This window comes from Empidonax traillii, unplaced genomic scaffold (genome assembly GCF_003031625.1).
Source record: "Empidonax traillii isolate 1590-97213 ecotype Southwest subspecies unplaced genomic scaffold, ASM303162v1 scaffold364:size1245619, whole genome shotgun sequence".
In the NCBI taxonomy this organism is placed as follows: domain Eukaryota; kingdom Metazoa; phylum Chordata; class Aves; order Passeriformes; family Tyrannidae; genus Empidonax; species Empidonax traillii.
In genome coordinates this window covers 394961-422278 of record NW_020955557.1, presented here as the reverse complement: position 1 = coordinate 422278, position 27318 = coordinate 394961, and the positions used below count along the sequence as shown (strand labels likewise).

Here is a 27318-nt window from a genome sequence, read left to right as displayed (position 1 = left end):
TTCACCACACAAGTCACAAAACTGTTAAAGAACTGGGAATAACAAAATGTGGAAGACAAGAAATAGAAGGTAAGATCAGCAGGGACAATGTGCTCTGATATCCTAATTCATTATAATGCTTTCTGCCAAGCTATCAAGACATCCTTTTATCTCATGGGGAAAACACTATCTAGAAATAAAAAAGCTTTCTTTTACTGACTACAGAACTGTAATTCCAGGTTTGTGAGATGTAAACACAATCTGAACTTAATACACCAAGAACTTCATTTTGCTTTTAGGCAGGGCAACATCAAACAATATCCTAAATTACAATAAAGAAAGGTTTGAGCTCTTAGGTGAAAAGAACAAAAGCAAAGAGAACAACTACACCATACCTGACAACAGAACAGTTTTCAAAACGTGCCTTTTTCCCACACAGGAGGCCCAGATATGGAATAAAAATGGAGAGCCATGGAAAAGAATGCATTACACTGGCACTTACATTTCCCAAATGTCCTCTGGCAGGTTAGCTGGGATTTCTGTTAAGCCCCTTCCTCGACAATCCACTACATTGTTGCTGCAGGTGCAGGCAGATGGGCAGGTGATGGAACTGGCACTGCACGAGGGAGGTTCAGACTGGGAACCTGAGACAGAACGAAAACATGAAACGTTAGTTTTAAGAAATGATGGGCTGAGATTTTAATAACTAAATACATCAGGCTCAGAGTTTTCCAAGATCCTTTTACTATATAAAGTAATAATTTATTTGGATTTAGTGAATATAACGTGCTACACATCAACTCCAGAGAAAAATGTGTCGAAGATTACTGTGGTCTTATTCCTCCTTAGTCTCCACTCTGTCAATCTCTTTCCCTCATGAACACTTCTTTGGTCTCCTCCATGATCAGCCCTATCAATTTATTCAAAGATTACAAAATTAAGCCTTAGGATCAAGTAGTATTTCCAAAAGTTATCTCTGCTTAGAAGTTTCTGTTACACAAGCACTTCTTGAGTGTTTTTACATACTGAGAGAAGACTGTCATCAATGATGACTTATGTTTTTGAAATGAGGTAACATGTTACGGCATCAGACTGCAAACAGAAAGCCATTTTTTTTCAAGATTAGACAATGCAGCTAATGGAAACACAAAGAGAATTTAAAAATATATGAGTTCAAACCCTTCCTTAAGTTAGTAATAACCACTGAGAGACACAAAGCTTCTCACAGAGCAAAGGTGTAGCATGAGGACACTGCTCTAGATACATTTTAGTCAATTCATTAGATTCAGGTTTAATTAGGTGTCATTAAGTTTTTTTTGAAACTGTAGCAATTATGTCAATTTTACTCAAATGGTTCTGATTCTTACACTGGAAGTTTTGATATATGCATACACTCAGCCACAGATAAAATGGGTTTGCTATGCTAATGGAGGTTATCAAGATGTAGCAGTTATTGGTTTATTTATAGTGAGCCAAAGTACATGCAACACAAGGAACCTCAGGTACCCGACACAGAGAGCTGAATGTAAAGGACTGAGCTGGTAAGAAATGACAAAAATCGTAACAGATTGGCCTTTTGGTGGGAAAAACTAAAATATCATAGTTGTCAAATCACAAATGCATGAAAGACCATTAAAAACTACACACAAATCTGTGCGTTCTTGGGATTTGTCTTGGAAAAGATCCAGGATAGATACTTCCATGAATTAAAACTGCAGGTGACACAAAGTCAAAAGAATATTTTTTTGCATCAACTTGCCATCCAATGTTCATTATGACAAATGCTATAAAAATGCAACATCCTTATAAGTTGTCTGTCTTGATTTATCCCTCCATACCTGCTCAGTTTAGCCCTTAACTATGCACAACAACACCAACCTGCACATCAAGACTGCCCATTTGTTCCTGTTTGCAAAGCCTCGTAAACAGCACAGAAAAGTCACCATTGCAAAGACACTCAGTGGCACCTCTAAGTATCATTATTTTGATAGGCAGATACAGTTTGAAAAGGCATCAGCTGAAAACTTCTACAGATTGACTTTACACTTGCTGCAAAGCAAAAGGCAATTACTGCAAAATCACGCCTTCCATCAGAAAGGTACGGAATTCTGATGGGAAGTCAGTGCAGTTTGTCTGAATTTCCTTGAGTTCAGGCAAGCTGTCATCCCCTTTCAATATTATTTTGTAACCAGGGATGACAGATCTGCCTTGTATTAAAATACACTACCAAGTTTCAGGGTAAGATCACCACTTAAACCTTGTGCAGAGTGTTGCCAAATTCAAGTCCTGGGTTAGAAATGTTTTTATTGGGTCATCACCTGACTTTCTGTCAGGACAGCAGGAGAGAACTGTGGGTTTCATGGCACTGTATGTGTTTCAAATATAGCTTTCACTGATGCTAATCAGAGCTGTGAGTGACTGCATTTTGGCAGAGCAGGCCTCAGAACTCCAATTCAGGCATCCAGAAATTAGATTTTCAGGGGTAGTGACCGTCTAGGAAAAAAGGAATCTCACAGGAAATTTTCACTCCAGCATGGGCAGGAGTCAAATGCATTCTTTATGAGAGTGGGCAGCTGCTTTCACCATGAGGTGATCCTAATGATCCTTTCTCTTGGCTAAAATACCCTGTCTCATTTACAGTCTGCTTTCCAGCCACAGGGACAGTTGTAAATAAGGACTCATCAACACTCTTTCATCTCAACACACAGCTGGTTTCAGTGTCACCCCCATGAATCATATGGGCAAAAATCTACTGTAAAAAATAATTCAATAATGCAATTAAAAAACTAAGTCCATATGCATATGGTCCAAGGAAACAAATTTATAATTATCAGGCAACCTGAGCTTTGACTTGCCCAGTTTCAAAATCTTATTATTGTCTTCACACAGTCTATAAACGACCACGCATTTAATATAGTATTTAAGGGGGAGCTATTTGAACTAAACAAAACAATTCCATTAGTTAAACATGTACATGCATAACAGGCAGGGCAAGCAGCTCTCCTGGGTCTGTCTTCTGGCCACAGAAATGCAGGGAATCGTTGTCAATGAAAGGAATTCCTGCAAAATTAGCAGAGCTCTGCTCCAACAGCGTTGCCAGCTTTGCCAATCTAAGGCAAGTCCAAGGTTTCTGTTATAGTTTAACTGTGGCTACTCCCAAAAGTAGTTTATATTGCCTCAAAACATGCACTGCTCTCTGTTATGTTTAAGAACAAGAGATTTGCTCTTAGAACCTGACTGCTAATATTTTATATTTTCTCTTTGCCTGCCTACTTTGGGGCGCCAAAAAACAAACAAAACGAAGGAGGAGTGAAGTGCAAACGAGCTACTGCAAGCTTTTAGGGATAGGGAGAAATTATTAAACTGGGAAGAAACACTTCAGAGCAATCCTTGCTCTCTGGGAGGTAAAAAGTTGGCAGCAAGGTCAAATCTTCCCCACCTCCTTTCTCACCACAGGTCTGATGTGCTTTCTGAAGTGGCTTTGTAGCAGGGGGAAAATGCATTTTGCACAGTTACAACACTGCCACGTATGACTGTGGGTTAGGGGAGCAGTAAAACCCTCCCTTTTGTTAGGGCACAACATCAAAGCACCTGATGTATTGCCAGTTGGAGTTTAAAGAGTCTTTTCTAACCCTACTGCATCTAAATCAGCACTGGAAGAGTCAGTAGAACTCTGCTCAGCACCTCCACAGGTTGTGATGCAGCGTTGCAGAGTGACCTGCACTGGAGGAATGGTACGAAAGGAGGGGATTACATAAAGCAACCTGAAAAGAAAGAGAAGGGATAGAAACTTGCACAAAAAGCAGGCAGCAAGAGCAGACTCATAACATTACTAAGGCTGCAAAAGCCCTCTAGGATCATTAGCTCAGCACTGCAGTTCCATCACTAAACCACGTCCCAAAGCACTACGAGTACAGCCCTTTAGAGCTGGTGAAACTCTTGCTTCTTCATGAGCAAAAGTAGATCTAGACTGTAGGTTTCTGAAAACTTTAATCACAGAATGACTTTGGGCATAAATTATTGTTATTATTAAATGCTTTTTCTTGTTTCTCCTTGGCAAAGAACAAAATACTGTATTACACACACACACACTCAACATCTGATTTGGATTTACCAGCTCCACTTAGATGAGGATCTATTGTTATCAGATCTGTAGAATTAAAGTACAAAAAAAATCCAAGAGAGATTAATCAGTTGAAAGTTTTTATAGTTGTGGGGAGTTGGTAAAAAAAAGGACTGGTCAAGAAAACAAGTCAAAGTAGTCTATGGAATATAAAGTTATTAGAATTTGGGTATGACTTTCAAAGGTATGCAGAGTATGAGCACACAGATACATCAAGGGCCTCAAGGCAACACAACCTCTAAAGAAAGGTATTTGAAATCTAAAAATAAATCTTCCTTTTGCTGCCAATATTTCTCCAAAAGGAAAGACACAGGAAAGGCAGAATTATTTCAGGAATTCTTTGTGCCCTCCACAAGTGCAGTAAACTCCTCATGGCGTGGATGCAGCAAAAGGAAATGGCCACAGACAAGGCAGTTGTATTTTTATTATCTATCTCCCTTCTGAAGTCGTTCTTATGATCTGTCATCTTGCCATCTCAGATCCTTTCTGTGACACAGCTGCCCTAGTTCACCAGGTTAATGATATTTTTCTCTAAGAGATGAAAATCATCAACTCAATTATACATTTTGCTATAAGAAAAACACTAACAAAATGTGGAAGCTAAACCAGGAAGGTGATTTAACAAAAATTACTATGCTCTTTGTGCCTGATGCAATGGAATGACAGTGGCAATGATTATGATAGTTAATATCTGGCACCACTTGATTTTAGTCTCAGATTATGGGTTAGGGGGAGAGAGGAAAGAGGAGAGACTTAGGAGCCAGCAGTTTACAGAGAAATTAAATGCTTTTTTCCAAATAAGCTTCTCATTAGCCTCTAGCCTTTTAAAAGCAGCAAACAGATTGATATTACAATTATCAGAATAGAATGGTTATGGTGTATAAATGGACAGTTTAAATGTCACAGGCATCTAAAATAAATTTTGCAATTACTAAATAAACTAAATAATCTCATTTGCGCTGACACCCAATTACAGCACACGAAGGAGTGTGTTTTATTACCTCCTCACCTATCCAGTCACCTCTGCAGTAGCTCTTTTCTACCAGCAAAACATAGCTAATTGTAAAAAATATTAATGGATATTAAGATAAATCTGACAGAGCTTACTGGCTAAAAATCTGTGGTGAGGTAACATAATTTTAAGTATACCAGACATGAAATTATTGATCAATAAACAAAGCACTATGAGTATTGCAGATCCATGGACAGAGTCTGACCTTTTTGGGTTTAATAAATAACCCATGGGAACTTCTGACAACGCTGGGACCTCTGAAATCAATTATTATTATTGCATGAGCTTTGGTCTGCACTAAATTCCCAGTGCTATAAAGAGTCACCTAAAACAGCTGCATTGCTGACTGGTGTCTGAATCCCAGCATAAAGGAACCTTTGAGCACACACAGTCCTGCAGAGAGGGATGGGCAAGGGAATCACAGCTGACCTTCTGCAAAGCCAGCATCCCTTATGGATGGCAAATATTCCCCTAATCGACCAAATCTGGGCAAATGTGTTTATTCTACAATAAATGGGCAGCAAATGCTTTATGCAAATATTTCCATCTATGGTTGTTCAACAGTTTTTCACTGAGCACAGCTTTTAGATTTATGATTAGTAACTTGAGCCCCTAATTGAGGGTGTTAATACCATCAAGTTCACGGTATGCAAAAATTTGCTAGTCATGAATATTCATTATTTGATTCAACTTCACTGCTTTGCTGAACGTTCCCAAACAGGAAATGTATCTGTTAAAAATTCCTGGCACACAAGCACAAGTGTTCTGTGAGCAAAAGTCAACACTAATCAGTTTACAAATAAATATTGAGGAGTAAAACTGGAAATATCCAATTGCAGTGAAAGGAAGGTCTGGCTTAATGGATGAAATCTACTTTATTCCACAAAATCCTACTTAGCATGTTTCAAACTCTTATCAGTAAAGTAATACCACTGAAAGTCAGACATTACTTCACACACCTTATCCCAAAAGCACTAGTATTCCAATTATTTCATTAACAATAACAGCACCAAAATTACATAGAATAGTTCTAAGCAAAATGTAAAAGAAATAGAACAAAGAAAGAGTCTCACCTGTAACCACTGAGGTTGAACAGGTAGATTTGGTCTTCTGAAGGATTAATAAAACATAATCTGTGAGACAGCTGAAGTCTATGAAAAACAATGACAAAGGTGTTTTTCTCTCAGGGAAATTTACTCCACCTAAGCCTTCCACAGGAGGGATTGAGAAGGCAGAATGTTTCCCATGCCCTGTGCCCACTCTGAGCCTTTTTTTCAAGGTCTTTCTCCAGCCTTGTCAACACAGGCATATTCTCCTAAAAGAGTTCTCTATGTCTGTGTATTGTTTGCTCTTCCAAAGCAGGTCAAAGACTAAAATAATACTAATAAAAAGACTTAAAAAGATGTAGTGCCTCTGCCCATGCACAGTCATCACATTAATGCCAATTCCACAGCTTTTATCAGCAGTCTCGAAGGTGCACATGAACTGACACTTAGAAAAAGGTCCAGAAATAATGCAGAGAACTTATAAATATATTCAAGCATAAAAATGAAGAGGAAGATCAATTATTTAAGTGAAAGGATACCACCTGTACGAGCTTAAAAGATAGATAATAGTCATGATCAATTGTAAGCCTACAGTTCTAAACAGGTGATCCATCCTGAACTGTTTCACAAGGAAATTTGATGAAGTTCTGGAAGAAATGGGAAAAGTTTAAGACTTTGCTTCAAGTCCTTGGGCTTTTTTTGCTGCTACTTGAAAAGGAGTTTTAAATACCCCGTGATTTTGTTTGATCCTGTCACAGCTAAAGCTGGGCTCTTCAGGAGGAGGAGGAGGAAGATGGGCTTCACTCCAGCCAGAAGCATTACAGCTTGACAAAACTGTTCAGAGATGTTTGGCAGAGTGTGACTATTCTCCTGACAGTGACATCCAAGGGGTCCAGCCTGGTCAGGAGCTTCCCCCATGGCCAGATCTGCAGTGAGGAAACACTTTTTTCCAGCTGAGTGGGCAAGGACTGAAAAGTGAAGCATCATCCCCTTCCCAGGGCCACCTGGGGATTCCATGGACCAAATCCTCTGACATTTGGAACACACTAAGGAAGGAGGGGTAACAGTGGCCTTTCCTGCCTTTCTCCTGAGACAAACTGGTCTTTTGCAAGAGGCCCCTGGTACATTCGAGCTCTTTATGGTGTCTGGAAATTACAGAATAAAATTCTTACAGATCTCCTGTCCTAAACATGTCTGCCTGCTATTACTAAGAGTTAATTCAGTGGGCCAGCAGATCCCTTGAATTGGGGTACAGCGTGTTGTTGGTGCCCAGAGCTGCCAGGGAGGCTGCTGTGAGGAGAGGCTGGGGCAGTTCCAGACAATTCCTTTCGGCTCCACAGCTGATCCTGCCCGTGAAGGTGGTGGTGCCTCTGTGAGAGTGCACCTGAGAAAGGGCAAAGTGGTGTCAGACAGTAGGAAGTGAGGAAATAAAGTGTGAGAGACAGTCCTGCAAGCAGCAAACTGAGAGAGTAAGGAGGGGGAGGAGGTGCTGGAGCAGATCCTGGTTTCACCCCAGGAGGAGAAGAGTGAGGAGGGGGAGTATGAGCAGCAGGGGGGCTGATGATGGGCCACTGCCAACCCACCACAGGTGTAGTGCAGCTACATAACATCACTAATTTCACTGTCCATAAAGCAGCCCTGTGCCTGCTTTAATTACTCTCATTAATTGTGTGCCCATAAATGAGCTGCCAATCACATACATGTATTGACCAGAAAGAACTCTACAGATTTCATGCAGTGTTGTCCACGTAGTCAAAGTCAACGCTGTTCCTGTGTATTTAACACCACAGCTCTCTGTGAGCTGGCTCTGAGCACGGTTGTGGTACTGCCATGAAGCTTTTTTTTTTCTGTACCAAAATACTACCAACACAACTTGTAATAAAACAAGCTTTGGACATTAACATAAAAACTAATCATGTCATTATTTTTACAGTAACAGTTCAAAAGCTCAATGGCTGAATAATTATACCCCAACCCGCCTTCATTAAATAAGCATTAAGGCACTATACATACTGCTCCGGGGAACAGAGGGTTCCAAGGAAAAAAAAAAAAAGCTAATTACACTGAAAGGTAAGACATAATTTTCAACAGTAAAACTAAATTTACTGTAATTAAAAGCCAATTTTCAGATTCAGTCCTCAAAGAAGTATTAAGTGCCTTAATAAATACATATTTACCCCTCAGAATAACAAGATGGTCCCCCAAATGAAAAGCACCATATGTGGCATCTTACATACTAAGCAAGTCAAGAAGTAAATTCCTACAGTCTAAACCAACACAACTGCTAGTGCTGGAGTAAACTTTGTTATTAGAAACTCAACTGAAACAAAAAACGAACAAATTGATAAATAGTGATTAGTATCTCTCCAAATCTCCTACAGGATTTCATTTGAGGAGCAACTAACAACTGCACAGTATTGAAGTGTTTCTTTAGACTAATCATTAATGTTACTTTGTGGTAGCAAACTGTAACAGGAGGTAAAAATTCTATCAGCATTCCACAGAAACTTCCCAAGATCAATTTTAAACCACGATTTTTACCAAAAGGCTTTAAAAGCCATGCGCTGTAAGCCCTGCCTAGACCCCATTCATTGTAAGAGTCTATTGTGGGGTCTCTGAAAGGTCAGAAAAAGCAAGAACCAACTTCACAATGAGGAAGAAAAAGACGTTGTGTCTGACATGACCCACGGGTGACTCTTGTGGAGAAAGGCCAGAGTTGGATGAAATGGTCAAGCTCACTTCTGAAAGCAATAAACAGCTGCACAGTGAGGATGTCCCACATGGCACGAAGTGACCACTGACACAGGCAGGGAAAAGGCCTCCTTCTCCTCCTCCTCCCAGTTTGCTCATCCAGTTCCTGTGACCATCGGCAGCCCTTCTGTGCCTGAGCTGGGATGGACAGCATGGAGAGAAACCCCCAGGAACCACAGCCACTGCCCTGCAGCATTAGCAAGCGCTCCTTCCCCCTCTGTAGTTTGCAGGCAGCACCAATCCTGCCTGCTGGCAGCACCTCCCCACCCCGCAGTGTTTCAAACAGCAGCAGATGGGGGGGAGTTCCTCTCCCCACGCACTTTTTCCTTCGGCATCTCCTGAGCGCTCTCATTAAGACACTGAGCTTGAAGAGTGCTGTTTTATTAGTTACTCATTGTTGGCTGTCCCCTCAACAATATGTTATGAAATTATTTGTAGAAAAATGGAGCAAGACAACCTCTTGAGCTCCTTGGTCTGGGCCACAGAGTAGCAGCTTTGTTTTAAGGCCGTTTGACCTCACCTAAACAAATAAATCTGCTGCCTCATTAGGGCTCCCAGTCTGCATGAAGCAGCAGGAAGCTAACATATTTTTCTCTTTATTACACCTCAGTTGCAGTCTCACTACATGAATTAGAAACTCTAGATCTTCAACTGAGATTTGGGTCAAACCACTCTGTTTTCTTAAAATCAGTATCAGTTTATACAGGCAGAAATCACTGGACACTTGGCTATGGTAAAATTTTCTCTCTTGAGTCAATTTCAGACTGAATTTTAACTTATTTAATCCAAATTATGCATCTTGACCTCTTTCAGGTTCTTGGAGACCCTCTGAATGGCAACTAAGAATCATGGATCAGAGAAAATGGTTTCTAATAAAAAAGAGAATGTTGTATTGATCTACCTTCCTTCTCTACAATGCTTCTTTCATTATTAAAAAAAAAAAAAAACTATCTTAGAAAAGTACTTAAAAATCACATATTTTACACTTATAAATTTCATCAACTCCTAGAAAAATCAATCTCTGGTCTACTCTAAGAAATCTCATCTAATATTCATACTTCATATCAAACACTGTCCACTGTAAAATACATCAAGCTCCTGGCCAAAATTATAACAAACCTGGACAGCATCCGAAGTGCTACAGTTCCAGAATGAGAAACAATGCTCCTAAATGCAGCTGCTTTATTCTTAGACAGGCAGTTAAGAGGTTTTTTTTTTTCCTCATGTATATATTTAGGAAAACCAGAATGATTTAAAAAAAAAAATCTAAAGAGGGTCACTCAGTGGCTCCTGCACAGAGCCCTGAAAAGACCAAGGCGCTGCTGATGGCAGAAGTGCAAAACTTCACAAACCCACTGCTTCGGTAGGCAAAGCTCTACAGCCATGCTGATGCAGGTGAGAAAACACATTATGACTTGACATAACTGATCAATATGCAGATTAATTTCAACTTCAATAAGTAAAGAGCAGGTAGAAGAAAAATCAAAGAGCTATAATAAAACAAATGAGAGAAAAATGAAATAAAATTACTATCATAAGGAGGTCAGGGGAGGACAAGAGACAGACAAATAGGCAGGGAGATAAAGTGTGTTTGAGAGAGACAGAGAAGGAAAGGCCTCTTGAACAGTGAAGCATCTGAGCATGGGAAGGAAGCTGGGTTTGATCCAGGCAAAGACTGGGAGACTCTAAGAGGGACTGAGCATAAGCCAGAACCCCCAGATGCTTCCCTGCCAGCAAATGGAACACAAAAGTAAATAAGAACCCAAGATCAGAATACAGGTAGTATTTCAACTCATGCTAAGTCTTTACTTAGTGTACTGTCTTCTCCTGTCACAGAGTATGGCAGTGAGCGGCATGGGCATGGTGGAGAGAGAAGAAACGCTACCTATGTGAAATACATCATTATATCTATGTGAAATACAGCCTGTTACCTGTGCAAAATACACTTCTTTATCTATGTGAAATACAGCGTGTTACCTACGTGAAATACAGCATGTTATCCATATGAAATACAGCATGTTATCCATATGAAACACAGCATGTTATCCATATGAAATACAGCATGTTATCCATATGAAACACAGCCTGCTACCGTCTTGCAGCACATCAACAAGGGGCTCATCCTCTGGTGCCACACAATTTCCCCTTCTACACGTACTGTCTTGTAGGACACTGTCTCACCAAATTCATCCCAGAGCTCAAAAGCCAACTGTGCAGGAGGAGGAGTGTGTTTGGAGTTTTCCATGAGAACAGATGGCCTTAAAGGCAAAGGCCCAGGAAGGCTCTGTCAGGGGTGGCTCTGGAGGAGAGATTCTCTAGTGAGGAGGGGACAGCTTGCTGGAGAAGCCAGCCAGAATGCCCTGGTGGGTGACAGGACTGCCAGCAGCACTCACCTCTCCTCTGATGGTGAAGGGCTGTCGAGTCAGGTCTATCCATGACTCCTCCCCTTTTCCACAGTAACACAAATCCAATTACACGTATTTGCAAACCCATCTCCAGGGAACTCTGCACTACTGAATCCTGCACCTTCACCTCCAGCTCTGAGCCAAATGCTCATGGGCTTGAGCAAGTGAATCCTGGAACAGCTCCTCTGCTGCTCACAGTTGGCCTAAAAGGGCCATTTGTAACAGCATTTTTGTAATTTATGGGCATAAGCTGAACAACATCTTTGAAAGACTGACTCCCAGGTTACACAGGTATGACTCAGTTTACCCAGATATATCTGCAGGTAACTCTGGTTCAGCAATATTATCCTGAGAGGCTTTGCTCCTAATGCTTATAAACATCACTGCATGGGACATGTCTAGAGGGAATCGAGCAATCTGGGTTCCAGTTATGGCACTTCTCTGCCATGGTTTCAGTTTTTCTTTCCCAGCTTGGTATGTAGCATTCAAAACCTGCTTCCACAAAAGTATTTCCCATAAAATTACAAAACACCACTATTTTTGCACAGGGCTCAAAGAACAAAGAGAAGTCAGTTTTGCAATGTTGTTTATCTTCTTTCCCCAAATCACGATTCTATTCCTGCTCCTTTGAAGCACCCAGAAGCACAGGTTTTGAACTGGAATGCTCTGATGAAACCCATTTCACAGGGAAGGAAAAGCTGAGTTTCTTTCTCCTGTGATGACATTCCCACTATCATAAAAACAAAAGATAATATTCTGAGCTACTGTTCACTACTTTCTATTTCAGCTCTTCATAGCTGTGATGCAAAGGTGGCTCTCACTGCCAGCTCCAGGCTAGTTACAGTGATTCATACAAGCTTAACTCCTATAAAATTCCTTTGCAGAAGGACAAGTTCAGTTCACTATTCACCATCTGTCCTAGCTTGACTTCATAGTCAAACATTAACAAATTATGCTGTAAAATTAGGAATAGGAACTGTAATAAGGAGAAAGGAAGATTTATATCCTCTTTAAACTAGCTGTCCATGTAGATTTTGTTGAACTAGCATGTACTAAGCTGAGTTTCCAGCTAAATCCTCCACAAAAATGAACTCTTCAAATGAATTTCTTTTTCAGTACATTTCATTTCATTTCCCAAATGGGTACAGCTGATGTACTGTCTCAATGAAAATTTCTTTCCTTGAATTTTCATTATCTAATATATTTTTAAAAGCAGGTAAATCTTGAGAGTACCCTTATATGGTTTTGATGCAATGGGCAACTGTTAAACCCCTTGTCTCTTTTGGAAGTCACAGTCTGCACAGAAACCCCCATTTAAATGGGTTCTGTTCATGTTACATTTCTCATTCAGCAATTATTATCTCCTCTCCTGATTTAAACAACTCATTTTCCCTCATTTACCATGTCATAAATCCAAATAGCTGAACTCATACCCTATCTAAAACTTCATTTCTTAAGGAAAAAAAAAAAGCTGTGCTTACCTCTTTGGTAAAATTAGCTTCTGCTAATAGCTTAATTCATTTTCATTTATCCATTTCTTTTATCCTTCCTCTCCCAAGACTGTTAACATTTCTAAACTTTTCTTTTCAGTTAAACTTTTGATGTAACTTCTCAGATATTCTGGGCATCATCTCCACAGCTGCATAGAAGCTGCTCAGCACTCTTGAATATCATGTCTCAAAGATGACTCACACACAGCTTCATTTTCCACGTGCCCATAACGCTTGTGCAAACCTGGGCACGAATTCACTGCAGTTAAGCAGAGTCAAACCATTCTTCTCCAAGTACAACCCTTTTTCTCTTTCTTTGTCACACGTAAGTGAAACTACACAAAAAAGGCATTCCTAAAAATATTTCTACATGAGCAATTCTACTGTATTTCCATCAGCCAAGCCATGTGCCACCAGGATGGAGCTTTAGGGCTGACAGGCTGTGAGAGATAAAGAACCCAACAGCATAAGATTCAGTCTAACAATATTAGAACTCACATCAGCTTCACAACAAGCTCCCTGTGTTCCACTGGGCCTACAAAATTACCTCCAAACCTATGGCTGGTATCTTTTTTCACAGCATACACACTGCCACAGCTCTCCTCCACCAGTTCCTTCCCATCAACCCAATTCAGACATTTCTCTTTTCCAATTCTTCTACTTTTTCCTTTCTTTCTTTTTCTTCTTCTTTTAGGAAAATCTATTTGTTTCACACAAGAGCCAAGTGCAGTTCTGGAGACTTGATGAATAGGCCAGCACACAGACACATGGTTTGTGAGTTGCCATGTATCATCTGCCTCATTTATCAGTGTGGAAACTTGCAGAACAGCAAAGTGCATTGGCTCCCTAAGAATCCTGTTTCAGCCCCTGGGATAAAATCTGCTCCTCATGTTCTATTGTCCAATCATTTGTCAACACACTCAGATTTGCATTTTCTATTTCCTTTCTTTCTTATTCCAGTCAGCTGTAGGGCTCTTCCCTCGAGAAACACCAAATTTTCCACACTTAATTGATTTCTTATGTTGATATCATTGGCAATGTTACAGCAGGAAAAAAAAATAATGTGAGAAGTGAAATGTTAACTGGAATCCAGTAATTCTTCCAAAGTTGAGAAAAAAACCATAACAACTTGATCTGCTCCCATGCATTTTAACAGTGATAAAACCAGGATGGCTGCGGGATGGCACCCGAACACAACACGGTCGTTTGCCACTCATGGTTTTTTTACATGAATAGCGATCTAAACCCATCAGCTGATAGAGAAACGAGTAATTGGTGTCATTACCAGAGCAGACAAAGTCCTTCTTCTGCACCTCTGCCACCAGGAAGCCCCTGAGGCTGACGGGGGCCAGGCAGAAGGTGAACTGGCCGATGGTGCGGCGCTGCCGCAGCCAGTCCGACAGCCAGGCCAGGTGACAGTCACAGTGCAGGAAGTTGGAGTGGAGCCGCCTGCAAAAGACACAAAAACCTACAGTTAGTGGCAGTTTTTACAAAACATAAGCCACAAACAGAGCAATCAAGTACAAGTCTGCCAGGCTCTTCACTGCAGTCGCAGTAGGATCGTTGCAGGTTCTTGCTTGCAGCTGAGTCAGGGCCTGACTGTCCACACTGCCCTGTAATAACACCCCAGGGAATGGCCTGAAGTTGTGCCAGGGGAGGTTTAGGTTGGATATTAGAAAATGGTTCTTCCCCCAGAGGGTGTTTGGGCACTGAACAGGCTCCCCAGGGCAGTGGGCACAGCACCAAGGCTGCCAGAGCTCGAGCAGAGTTTGGATGATACTGTCAGGCACAAGGTGTGACTCTTGGCGATGGTCCTGTGCAGGGCCAGGAGTTGGACTCAATGATCTTTGTGGGTCCCTTCCAGCTCGGCATATTCTGTGATTCTGTGACACAAAGGCCACATATAAATTAGTGCTATTATTTATAAGGGCTTGGAAAAATGAAGTTCAATAATGACCCATCTACAGCTGGCCATTCTAGAGACAAGAATATGCAGAGTTCAAGATTGTGCCAAGTAAACACTTTGCCTGTGATTTTATATCACAAAGAATTGCATGAATGTGATATCTTTGAGTCAATTCAAAGAGTGGCTTGTCTAAATATGAGGACCAGGCTGAAAAACAGGATGATGGGTGATTCTTCCCTTTTCTCCCTCCTTTGGGGAGATGGGAAGAGGAGGAAGAGAGAACCCCCTCCACATCAGAGTCTATTGACACCTTTTGTGTTGCCTGTACAAATTCATCAATGCTCTTTTTACCGTGGCAATTTAATGTAAATATGCAGGACCTAGACAGGAATTTTTAACTCGTGTAGGATCTATCCATGCAGCTCCCTGTCCAGCCTGCTCCATGCCTGACACCAGGGATTTGCAGAAGCATTATCACACTGTGGGGAGAAGCACGATGTTCAGGGAGCAAAGCTGGCAATTTTAATAGCTACCAAACTTTAGGTCAAAACAAAAGCCCAGAACACTAATTATTTCATCTCCATAATCACTCATAGATTTGCAGTGTTACACCAAATGAAATGATAAAAAACCAGATTGAAAATCCTGTCAGAAATGGTTAGACAAAGCATTATTCACTCATGTTGCAGGCACACAATTGGTGTGCACCGGATTTAGCCTTGTCCATCCTCCAAATAAATTAACTGTCTGCCTGGGAGCTGTTTGTGCTGCACAGCAGCAGCACAGCTCAGCAGTGGCGCCCGGGCTGACAGTCCCCAGATTTGTATGTCTGGGGTGGGCAGGCACGGTAAAAAAAAAACCCACAAATCTGGAACTGAGAGTTTATCCTGTAGAGATGGAAGGCACTGCTCTCCTGGGAGCACTGCAACATGTAATTGTTCTAGAAGGATGGCTACAAGACCTTCAGTTTAGGGGTGGTGAAGCTATTTAAGTGAAGCTGCAGTAAGTTTGATTTCTAGTAAAATGTGTTAGTATTATGAACCATTAACCTGCCTTTTTGCTGAAGGGAAGAATAAATAAATACATAAATATAATTTAGCCAGAAATAGCCCTAAGTAAGACTTTGTTCTAACTTGAAGAGAGGCAGCATTTCATGTAAATCCTCAAGGTCTCATCCTTCCCACAGCAGTCAACAGTGATAGTCAGGAACTGGAACTGAGTTCATCCCATGCCATTGCCTGCATCCCCTGCACAGGAATGTAAAGCAGGCAGGAGTAATAAATTTCACAAAAAGGGGCAGTTTTCCAGTTCTATGAGTTGCTTTTTCCCCCCCTCACTAAATTGATAAAGATGGGCCCTGGGGTTTCCTGTTTCAGTAAACCACCACTGCTTTGCCTCAGCAGAACCCTTCTTGTAATTGCTCGAGTTTTTTTTACAGAGATACGATTTCCTCTGAGAAGAGACCACTTGGAAAGCCTACCAATCTTTACAAAGCAGCCCACTAGAATATATTTTTGATAATTATATTAATGAATACAGCCACTAAAAGACTTCTCACAGTACTTCAAAAGCATTATACACCAATTCCCCGTGAACATGAAAGGCACTGAAGTGATTTTGCACATTTTCAGTTTACCCTTAAATAAAAAAATTAAAAGAAATTATGCAATTACCTGTCTCAGCAGTCACACACGCAGAGACAACAGCACATTTACCATTAGGCAAATAGATACAGGGGACATGCTTTACCATAAATAAAGCTGTTTCAAGCAAAGGAAAGCAGATCAATAAAAACTAATTCCTGTCACTTCCAATCAAGGCTAAAAGATCAATGAAACTTAACAGCAGAAACGACAGTTAAGTAAGAATGGTTAGCACAGAAGAGCTGATCTTAGTGAAGGGTTCTTCAGGTGCTTCAAAATTTCTTGGCACTTTTCTCGTTTTTTTTGTGTTTTTTCATTCTTTGCCCTCAGAGGACACGTTGAAGGTGAATATACCTTTTATTTTTCCTTCTCAGCTCTAAAATGAGTAGATTGTTTTGAGAGCCATGAAGAAAAAGCTATTTATCCACAGAACCATCACAGCAGATGTAGCTGCTGCAGATGCAGCCTCAAATGTCCTGCTAATGGATCTCACTAGAGTGTAAAAGAGACACACAGGGAAAATATCCACAGCGCCCTGGGCCTCAGCTGAGGGATAAAGGGCTCCTCCCTGCTTAACTAACATTCTGACCAGGGATTTCCTACAAGGAAAAAAAAAAGCACACCTAAGTGTGAAGCTCTTTGAGAAGGTGTGCAGGCTGATGATGTTCTTGAAGGAAGTACAGTCATCAAACTGTAACATCATTCAAGATCCATTTGGATTGAATTTGCATCAACAGCCAACAGATTAAACGGTAAATTTATTTCAGCTGTTACACCTCAGACAGCTTTCTCCTTTCTTCACTGAGGTTGTATATTAACGCAGGAGAAACAGGCTATCAAGTGTGATAAAACTCAGGAAACTACAGAGAATATTAACAATAACATTTCCCCCCAAATAATATCCTTCTATAAATGTTTTACAGAGGTGAACAAAACCTGATGTTTTACATATGCTCAGCTATATGTTAGCTGTTAGGGTAGAGCTATCCATTGACTTAAAACTTGGTTAAATCAAAATGATATTAACCTGAACAGGTAATAGCCTGAACAGAAGATATTCAGAGAATATTAAGTAATATGTAGTGATGAAAACTTATTTTGGTAATAACTATAATTGATAAAGCATTAATTGGGAAAAGTGCTAAGATGACTTGGGGTAGAGGAAGAATTTTTAATATGTAGGAGCAACAGAAAAATTATGAAATGCTATTTGATTCCAGCATTTATCTTCTATTAATTGCTATTTTGGTGACTTTTCTGCCTCTGTTGAAACAGATAGAATGGAATAGAGAAACCCAAAACATTTTACTATATTTCCAGCTGTTTATACAGGACTTTTCAATTCATACATTGATCTGCAAAGGGTACTGTGTGTTATTTGGCAATCTTTGGAGACTGAAACATGCCCCTTGATATTGATGAAACTACCTTTAAAGAACATAAGGTGAAGGAATACAAATGCAAGTTTGCTAAAATTGCCCTTTTAGCCATAGACCCTAAATTAAATTTCCAGCAAATCCTTTTAGAGTGGGTCAGTATTCATGTTGTATAAAACGTGGCTCTCAGAATTCAATATAAAAGCTTCCCTTTATAAATCCTATTTATGACTTCCTTCCCCTTTTTTTTTTTTCTTTTTCTTTTCTTTTTCTTTTTCCTCCCCTTAATTACAGCAGAGGGGGATTAGTCAGTGTAAGTCTCCAGGGAGCCATAGACAAAGCCATCTCTGAAATTAAACTAAAGGGAAAATGGCAGAAGGCACCAAGCTCTGCTGACAGGCAAGGGTGGCTAATCTGCAAAAGCCAGGCAAATTTTCTGGAGCAGTGTGACTGAATGAGAAAAGGCAAAACTCCGGGAACCTCAACTCTACACCTTCATCTCCTTTATCCCTTCTCTTCTAAAAGACAAACACTTCCATTTAAACACATGCTATTCGGATCTAATAATGCCATCATTTAATGAAGAATGGAAATTTAAGTCAGGGGTTGTCTCGCACAGATTGACATAAGTAAGGGCTGTTTTTCTTCAGTTGTGTTAATTTATTTAATATGATTTTACACGGGCATATGCAGCATGCTTGAAGCATTTAATTTTTTTCAGTGGCACAGAATATTTTCAGGCTAGCTACTATTTGCCTTTCTTTGCCTTTGGAACTAAATACATCTTGGTTGAGTTGGAGATTCTGGAGGAAAACCAGATGCTTTGTGTAAACATGACTTTTACTGAAGATGTGTCTTGCCTAAAGCAATTTAAAGGAATAAGGTACTTAAATAAAATGGTTTTGGTAGGCTATGGCTAAATTATACAAATGCTCAGTCTAATTTCACATCTTTGTATTTTGGATTTCTAAAGATTAAAGCTTTTCCAGTGCAATGGCATCCAGCTAAAAAAGAACATAGATTTTATGTAAGAAAAGCTTTTATTAAAAATGCATCAGAAGCAGTAACTTTTTTTTTTCAGAGAGTATCTGGAAAATAGACTTTTTCACATTCTTTAAAAATGTCCTGTTTCACCAATTAGTATTCTGAATTTGAAAAGAACAACTAGGATATTAACAAAATTCAATAATTTGATCTATCTGAGCAGTTTTTATGATCTTGATGATGTTCCAGCCTGGAAAACATTTTACATTATGGATTTTCCCATGGGAAAAAAAAGAAAAAACCAAACCTGCCATTTCTGGGTAAATTCAAATTCTTGATAAAACTGTATCTTATTTCTGGATAAATCCTGTAAATGCCTGTCAGGGCCCTGAGGACCTTCACACCCCTGCCTGGGCTCCCCAGCTCTGCAGCCACCCAGGTCTCCAAGGCAGGCTGAGAGACTGAAATGAGATTATCATACAACAAAGAGCCAAAGAGTTGCTTTACACCATCATTATGTTATAATATTGGAAGATATTACTCACAGAGTCCTGATCTTTGGCATGTGATTGAAACTGGTAACAGGAATGCGGGTGATGTTGTTGTTGTTGAGGGTACTGTCAGGAGAAAAAAAAAAAGAGAGAAAAGAGAATAATAGGTTGGTTAATTTTTTACATTTCTTCACCAACACACTATTTACAGAAATAGTGTTAAAATCCCTGGTAATAAATCTGCCCCGATACCTCTGACAATTTGTGACATACCATGAAAGATATTATAAGGAGGAAAACAACCAACAGCAGCATGAGAATGGTTGATGGTCAGTGTTTACCATGTTGGAGTAACCAGGAGTGCAGGAGGTGAGTTTTTATTGACTACTGGAACAGCCCCAGACTCGCTGGTTAAGCTGCCACTTTGCTTGAAAACCTGGTGCAACTTGAGTGGAGGGACATCAGGCTGGGACCCAGCAGAGTGAAAGCTTTGCTCTTACAGGGCTCATCTCACAAAAAGAGAGCTGTTGGCTCTCACAGCCTTGTTAACACAGCCTGCTGACACGGACAGACAGCTCAAATTGCTCTTTGGAAACAAAAGGACGGATGGGCTCCCTTTCCTCGGCTTCCTTATGAAAAAATATATGGGTAGTGGAAGGGGCTGCAATAAAACATGTCATGACCCAAGCATGTAAGGATGGCTGCTGCTCTATCAGCTGAGCCTAAGGAGAAAATAATCTCTGCTGCAGGGAGGGACCCCCTTAGAGCTTCTTATGGAAAATGAACTGCCTCGATTGCCATCAGCTGAGTGTGCTGCTCCCATTTACGGGGCTCCTAATTATATCAATGACTCTCTAGCAAATTAGAAGCTATAAAGTTTATCAAGATGGCACAGGAAATGGAAAGCACTCCAACAGGGCATAATTGCCACGCTGCAAGTGCACCAAACCTGCAAAGGCCGTAGGCTGGTTTGTCGTGGGAATGGATGGATCTGGTGGTAACTCCGTGTCCCAGCATGGCCAGTCCTGCCACTGCCTGTTTGAAACGTGTGGGGCCCACAGCACCAAGGCATGGAGCAACCTCTGCTTTCTGCAAGGGGCACAGCGCTCCACAGGGTCACCTTGGCAGAAGAACACTATGATTATGGTGTATGTTTATGTACGTGCTGAAGAAAATACCTGCTGAAGCAACCTAAAGGCATGTTCTCCTTCCCTGCACTATTTACTTATTCCTATTTACATAGGATATTTAATCAAAAGCTCTAGGAGAGTATTACAGAAGTTAACCAGCCCTCTTGGTCATCTGCCAGTTTAAAAACACTTTTTACAATTCTGCCTAGAAATCCCTTGGCAGAGCCATCATCTACATCAGCAGATTAAAGCTAATTAGATTGTATCCTATTAAGACTGGTTTTTGGGTACACAGAAAGACACACAGGCATATTGGCAAAGCCAGGAGGTCACAGGGTAACCCAGCTCTGCACAAGCAGCTCAGGAGAGGGGTGTGAGCAGCTCTGACACTGCCAGCACTGTGCTTGTGCTGCTGCTGCTGCACTGCGTCCCAGCAGGAAAGCACTCAACCACTTTGTTAGCAGGATCATAGCTGGTATTCCAGATGGATACACTGGCAATCTGGAGCCAGCACGGGGGCTGACGTACCCATGACAGCAAACTGCACCAACAGAGCAAAATTCCCCTTCCTTTCCAAATCTGTGAGCAACAGGGAGTTATGTCAGTAAAAGCAGAGTCTTGAAAATCTGGGATCTGCATGTGAGATCTGCTGCCAGAGATCTGTGTCAGTCGAGTCCCACACATTCACACACCAGGCTGGGAAGAGCTGCAGGTCTGAGCATAGCAAGGTTTATAGTATAACAAGTAGTATTCATTCCAGATCCTCTGGAACACTGAGGCTACCAGAGACCAGGCAAGAAATGTGTAGATAAGTATTAGGATCACTGTGTGTACAAACTACCAGGTTTGTGTATTCAGTTCCTCAACAGGCAAGGAGTCAAACACAGCCTATTAAAAATTTACTGGCCAAGATGAAGAGGGAAACACTGTCAACCTGAGCAGTAAAGCTGCAAGCAAGCTCTCCCATCCATCAGCACTGTCTGCATCCCAGTCTGCACATCTCTGCCGTGCCGTGGCTGCAGTGCTGGCAGCGACACAGGCAGTACCAATGGACATCTGCAGGGCTGGGAGCTCTGCCTGGGAGCTCCTGCTCATCTCATGATGACAACACACACATCCCACTGTGGCAGATTTTATGGTGCAGAATGAACCTCTGTGCTGCACCATTGCTACTGCTCAATTGCCTTATTTACCCAGTGATGCAACCACAGCCCCGTGTGGCCAGGGAGCCAAAACAAGCCTGTACAACAATTTCAGAAAGTGAACAAACCCATTAAGAGTGTATAAATATTTACATCAACACACCCACCCCTCCAGATCCGTATTTATTTGCTTTTTGGGAAGTTCAAATAGGGCTCACAAATGGAATTTATAATTGCACCACCTTTTTTTTTTTTCTGTAAGCATAAAAATGTAATTCTGAGGCAAACCTCTGCCTCAGTTGCCTGTTACATTAAAACGAGCTATGAAGTCAGATGGAAGAACTTAGGTACAGAGTGATAAATAAAAACCACATGTAAAGTCAGCTCACAAAAATCAAATCCCATCCATAGCTGATGCCTGAATAGGTCACACATGGTGCCACAGGAGTCAGTGGAGGCCACAGGAATTCAAGAGAGGTTTTCTATTGATTTCAAAGGGACGTGGGTTGGATTCAGGCAGAATAGGCTGTGACAATGAGCTTCCTTCTGCAGAGAACACATCCCTGGCTCCCAGTGCAATTCTTCTTGTGGATGCAGAAAGGTCACCCTTTACTGTCTGACTCGATGATTCAGAAGTATTTTTAAATTTCTTAAAAAATTCTATTTAGCAGTCAAAACATTATTCCAATCACACAGTATTTCTGCTCACAAGATACCCAATGAGAGCAGCTCAGGTTTTGCAAAAGTTTCAAATATTTGCTTATTTTTAAATAAGCAACAGTTTCCCATAGTTCATCAACAAATATATAACCCTACTTCTAAGAATCCTAAGTCAGTGCTGAATAATTATACTCCTTAAACACAAATTTCAGGGATAACTCTAGCAGACAGCTATTGCACAGATGACTTAGTAGCATACTATTTCATTGATATTTAAATGTTAACCATAATGAAGGCAATAAAACATCTATGATAACAGCAATTATTTCAGAACAAAGGAGGCCAAACACTGCAAAGGGCACTAATTGCCAGTGAACTGCCTGCACTACAGCCCAGCTGGAGCTGCAGGAATTTGCCCCTGCAGAGCACGAAGCTCCCACGCAGTGGAAACTCACTGGCTCTGGAACGGGAACGTGCTCAGGTAGAGGTGTGCTCCAGAGATATTCTGCAAAGCTTCCCATCATGCCTTCCCAGCAAGCATTTTTTTAAGGGATGTGTCCTGATAAGGGTGAGTACACAATACAGCAGCATTTTAGCACAAGAAGGGAAAAATTAACTCTGCTCCGGTCATCTGCTAGCTGCTCCAAGGCCCCAGCCTCATCTTGATCCACCTAAGATTCAGAGCTACAGAGATTCACAAACACCAGGAAGCTGAGAGAAGTAGAAAACTTCCAGAATCTTCTGAGTCCTCCAACATCATATAGAGAAAATTACATTCTGCTGAGTTCTCGCCAGCCTTATACCTCCCATCTCTTCCAGAACCCTTGTCCCTTGAAAAAGCACTATCCTCTCTCTCATTTAGAAGTCCTCTCCCTGCAAACTATTCCCATCCAAAATGCTGAATCAGGAAACTGAGGTTATAGACAATATTATTTATGCCAGCCAACTTCCCACCTTGGGCCATGATCCTTGTCAGATCTTGCCAGCTCAGCAGGAGCAGGACTGCAGCAGAGCCGAGGATCCTCCAAGGACTACTTGGAAGATGCATAACGTGAGATCAGCAATCTCTGAGGTGGCACATCCTCCACCACTGTGAGCTGTCACAGTCCCACTGACTCCAATTTACAGCCCCAGAGGAACTGCTCTCCTCACTCACTCCTCTGCCTGTTGTCTAAACTGGTTAGAGCCACGTGTGGAGCTGCCTTCCTCCTTCTGAAAAATAAAGCTGATTTATAGCCCTTACTAATCAGAACTTCTCTACAGGAAAGAATGCTCAGTCTGCAATCCTGTCATGATTTGAAAACAATTACTTATCTTCTTCCTCAAACTTTTGGTGCACATTTTTCTTCTGTTCTGGCTTGCTCCAAATTCATGTACGCCACTGTATTTCCCTGACAAAGAGGTCTTAATTACAGACTCAGTGTAATGACATTAAAATCATTAACATGTAGAAATGACTGTCATGTCTGTGCTTTTAGATAATATTTATGCATTATTCTTCACATCTTTCTTCACCCTGTGGTATAGGAATACAAGTGTTCAGGACCAGATGAGAATTAGAAAAAAATTATACTTCCTAATGCTAGAAGAAATCACAAAACTTCTATGCAAGATAACCTGGGGGGGGGGGGGGGGGAGAAGAAGTATATATGTATAAATTTTGAATCCTACTAATACTACAGTATTTTACTTAAAAAGCGTAATACTTTATTTTTAAAATAAAGTATTTTATTTTAAAAACTCAGGAACTCTAAATATCATTTAATGTCCCTCAGACTCATCAGGTTAACAGTCAGCCATCAATTCTGTATATCACAGAGTGAACAGAGATCTTGTTTCCATTACTTGGACTTCAATTAATGTGATTAAGAGCACAAAATAAATACCAAAATACCTGTCAACCTTTTCATCTGAAATACTACTTTCGGTACAATATATCTGCGTGCTCTATTCCAGTTTAGTAGACAAGAACAAAAAGGATATTCTGGCAAGGATGTCAGAAAAAGGTTTTTTGTTAAACACACCACACTGTTAGCTGACAAAATCACCTGGTACATCCCATCTTAAAAAAAAAAAAAAAGTTACAATATCCTGGTTTTTCATGGCAAAAAGGAAAAACTGCTATGCAGATGTCCATTTCTGTGAGTACAAGGCATTTTCCTAATGTACACAGATCACTAGCTGAGCATCAGCACAGCACCATACCCACAGTGATGCTTCTCGTTTACGGTCTGAAAAGATTCCAGTGGAAGGGGCAGGGGGGACCTGTCAGATGCTGAAGATATTCCTTGTTACTTGGCGGTAACAGAGACTGATTTTCTTTCCCGTTCCATTTCTGCAGCTGATTAGCAAAGCAGCTAATCAAATTGAGAAATCTTAACTCAAATTTAATTCACATTGAGAACACACTTTTCCCCGAGCCTTAACAAGCATCTCCCATGGTTACTGGAGGCCTGCTGTGCTGGCCATTCAGGGTGGTGATCCACGCCAGGCTGCGTTCGTGTCACATTTGGCTGACCACGGGACATTGCAGCATTTGCAAAATTCTCAGTTAGAAGGAAATATTCAGACTCATTTACTGATAGGAATTGGGGAGAAAGATCTGCAAAGGCATCGGCTCATATACTAGATTTCTGGGTTCGAATGCCCTTTATGTTTGGGCACTGTAGATTCTTCACTGGCTTCTAACACATGGGATTTGACAGCAGGAATCTTGCAAACACCAACCCTCCTCTGGCAGAGCACATTTCCAAGTGTCTGTAGTCTTCAACCTAAGTTAAACAGTGATGCCCAGTTCCTTTTTCCTGCTCAAAACTCCCTCAACACACCGCGGAAAGGAGAAGGTGCTGAGTTGCCTTGCTCTGTGAGAAACCTGTGTTTTGAAAAGTGAGACACTGAAATGGAGCAGCAAAGCAAAGGGACGGGGCTGGTGGGGCACAGCAGTGCCAGGCACTGCAGCACTAACAACTGACATTTCCTTCTGTCTCCTCCAATTACACCGCTGCTTTATCACGGGGTGCTCGGTGGCTGGGTGTGTAATCCCCGTGTTGTGTGTCCATAACACCATGTAATTGGGCCTAATGCAAGATTATTATCTGTGTGCATGCAATGGAGAGCCACAAACGGTGTGTCTGCAGCCTTGTAACGTTCCCAGGAGTGAATTACTGTCAGACTCCCCGATTACTGCTTCTCCCACAACTGCCTGGTTTCCAGGCTCCTGTCCCCAGTGCAACCATACATCCAGTAAATGAGAACAGGAAATTTATTCAGACTTTACCAAGGCATCTCCAAGCATAATTAAGCCTCTCATGTAAATAGTTTTCTTGGTAATGTTATTTCTACTCAGAAGTGGGTGAACTGATGCAAAAATAGGCTGAACAGTCCACCCCAAGTTGCCAGTGGAGCTCAGAAGGCAACACCAGTCTGTCCCAAACACAACTTCTCCAAGACCCCAAAGCTTTAGACTATGTGTGTGTCGTGTTGGTAAATAAAAATACGTGAAGGAATCTTTTCACAGTTGTAGATGTGGGCTGGAACTGTGGAGCCTCTGCAAGATTACACATCACCATCAGTAGCTGTGCACGTAAAAAGGAGGATCTAAGGGTCTGTCTGAAATGCTGGAGATAAAACAAACTTGGGTGACTGCATCTGCAGCAAAATTTAACACTAACAGTGACAGTACCTTAGATCTCTGTGTTAGCACGTCCACGTAATTTGCTTTTCAGCCTCCCTTCAACTACATAAAAAGCCACTGCAAAGGGAAAAGGCATTCTCTGGCTTTTGTATTCAAACAAGGGTTAAGCAAAGCAGTAACAGGTTTCAATTTCAGAACTGGGAATTTTCATTAGATATAGGGGAAATATTTCTTACAAAAAGAACAGGAAAAATACAGACAGGAGCTGTACAGTTATCAGCAGGTGAAACCTGTAATAAAAGACTAAATGAATTCCTGTCAGGCATGGCATGAGATTTGATGGGCCCAGAGCAGGACAGTAGATGATAACTTCAAACCCCTTCCAGCACTTCCATACCATCCAATATAACTAACAGCAGCAAGTCCAAAAAGGGAATCTAAATCTATATTTAGTAATAAAACCAAGACTTGAATTTTATACGTTGCCATAATTAATGTTGGTAATTAACTTTCAGATTGCAGGGCAAAAAGGAGCTATATTTCCAATAGCTGTAAAGAGCTATTTTTCACGCAGGTCAGGAGGAATTTGCATTGAATTAAATATTTACTCCTTCCTTTGGGCTCTGATGAAAAAGCAAAATGGCTTTGGCACTCTATCCCTCAGCACTGAGTACAGTCACCCTCGACTTTCAAGGCATCCAAGCTTTGCTCATTAGGAAACGTCCAAAACCCCAACTGGATCTCTTCAGAGTTCTGGGGAGTCCTGAGTGCCTCTTGTACTCGAGCCTTTGATCTCCCCACAGACTGTTTAAGTTAAAGCCCAAAACTACCATGTGGGCAGATAATGAAAGCAACTGATGCTGCACTGATTAATCCGTTACTCTCGACTGTTAGAAAACATAATGATCTCACAAGGGGCCTTATTCACTGACATACAGCAGCAGAGCTCTGATCTGACACCTCGAATTAGCAGCAAAAGCAATAACAGCTGGGGTTTTGTCTCAATATTTGTACCCAACTCTAAAATGAGTTGGCACCGTCTAAGTGCTATTTTTAAACACAATGTTAGCCCAGGCAAATAACGTTCTAAATAGTCTCCAGGTGACAAGCAAAATCCACTGAAATAAAAATAACTAGTTGCCAATTTGTGGTTTCTGTTCTAGTACGGGTCTTTTGACAATGTGTTCACAAGTGTTCTCATCACAGCAAGGTGAGAGGCTCTAGCATTGTTAACGTGGGAAGCAGACATCAGAAATATGACTATCTCAAGGACACAGAGGAAAGAAAATGTTCCTTTTAGAAATGTATGGAAGAAATAAAATAAATAAGCTTAGCATGGAATTATGCACAAAACTGCCAGCAGTGTTTACTGCCACAATTGCCCAGTTCTTCCCATTCTGTGGCTAATTTTTATTTGCATATAACTGTCAGATTTTAACTATTTAAGCCTATTATAAAGGCCAGATGTTTATGGCAGATTTTTTTTCCCCCTTGAAGGCGTGAGATTACTTTCAAAAACATCAGGTTTTTGGGGAAACTGAGTTAT

The 27318-nt window shown here is 41.0% G+C and overlaps 1 protein-coding gene across 1 annotated transcript in view; it reads right to left on the bottom strand.

The window, feature by feature from the left end:
* Positions 1 to 27318, bottom strand: part of SLIT3 (slit guidance ligand 3) — a 482804-nt gene that overhangs the window by 164358 nt on the left and 291128 nt on the right. The window contains exons 7-9 of the mRNA XM_027892706.1: positions 19261 to 19332; positions 14092 to 14255; positions 482 to 623 (exon numbers count right to left, since the gene is read on the bottom strand). Of these exons, the coding sequence (XP_027748507.1) occupies positions 482 to 623; positions 14092 to 14255; positions 19261 to 19332 (378 nt within the window). The remainder of the gene's footprint in view (positions 1 to 481; positions 624 to 14091; positions 14256 to 19260; positions 19333 to 27318) is intronic.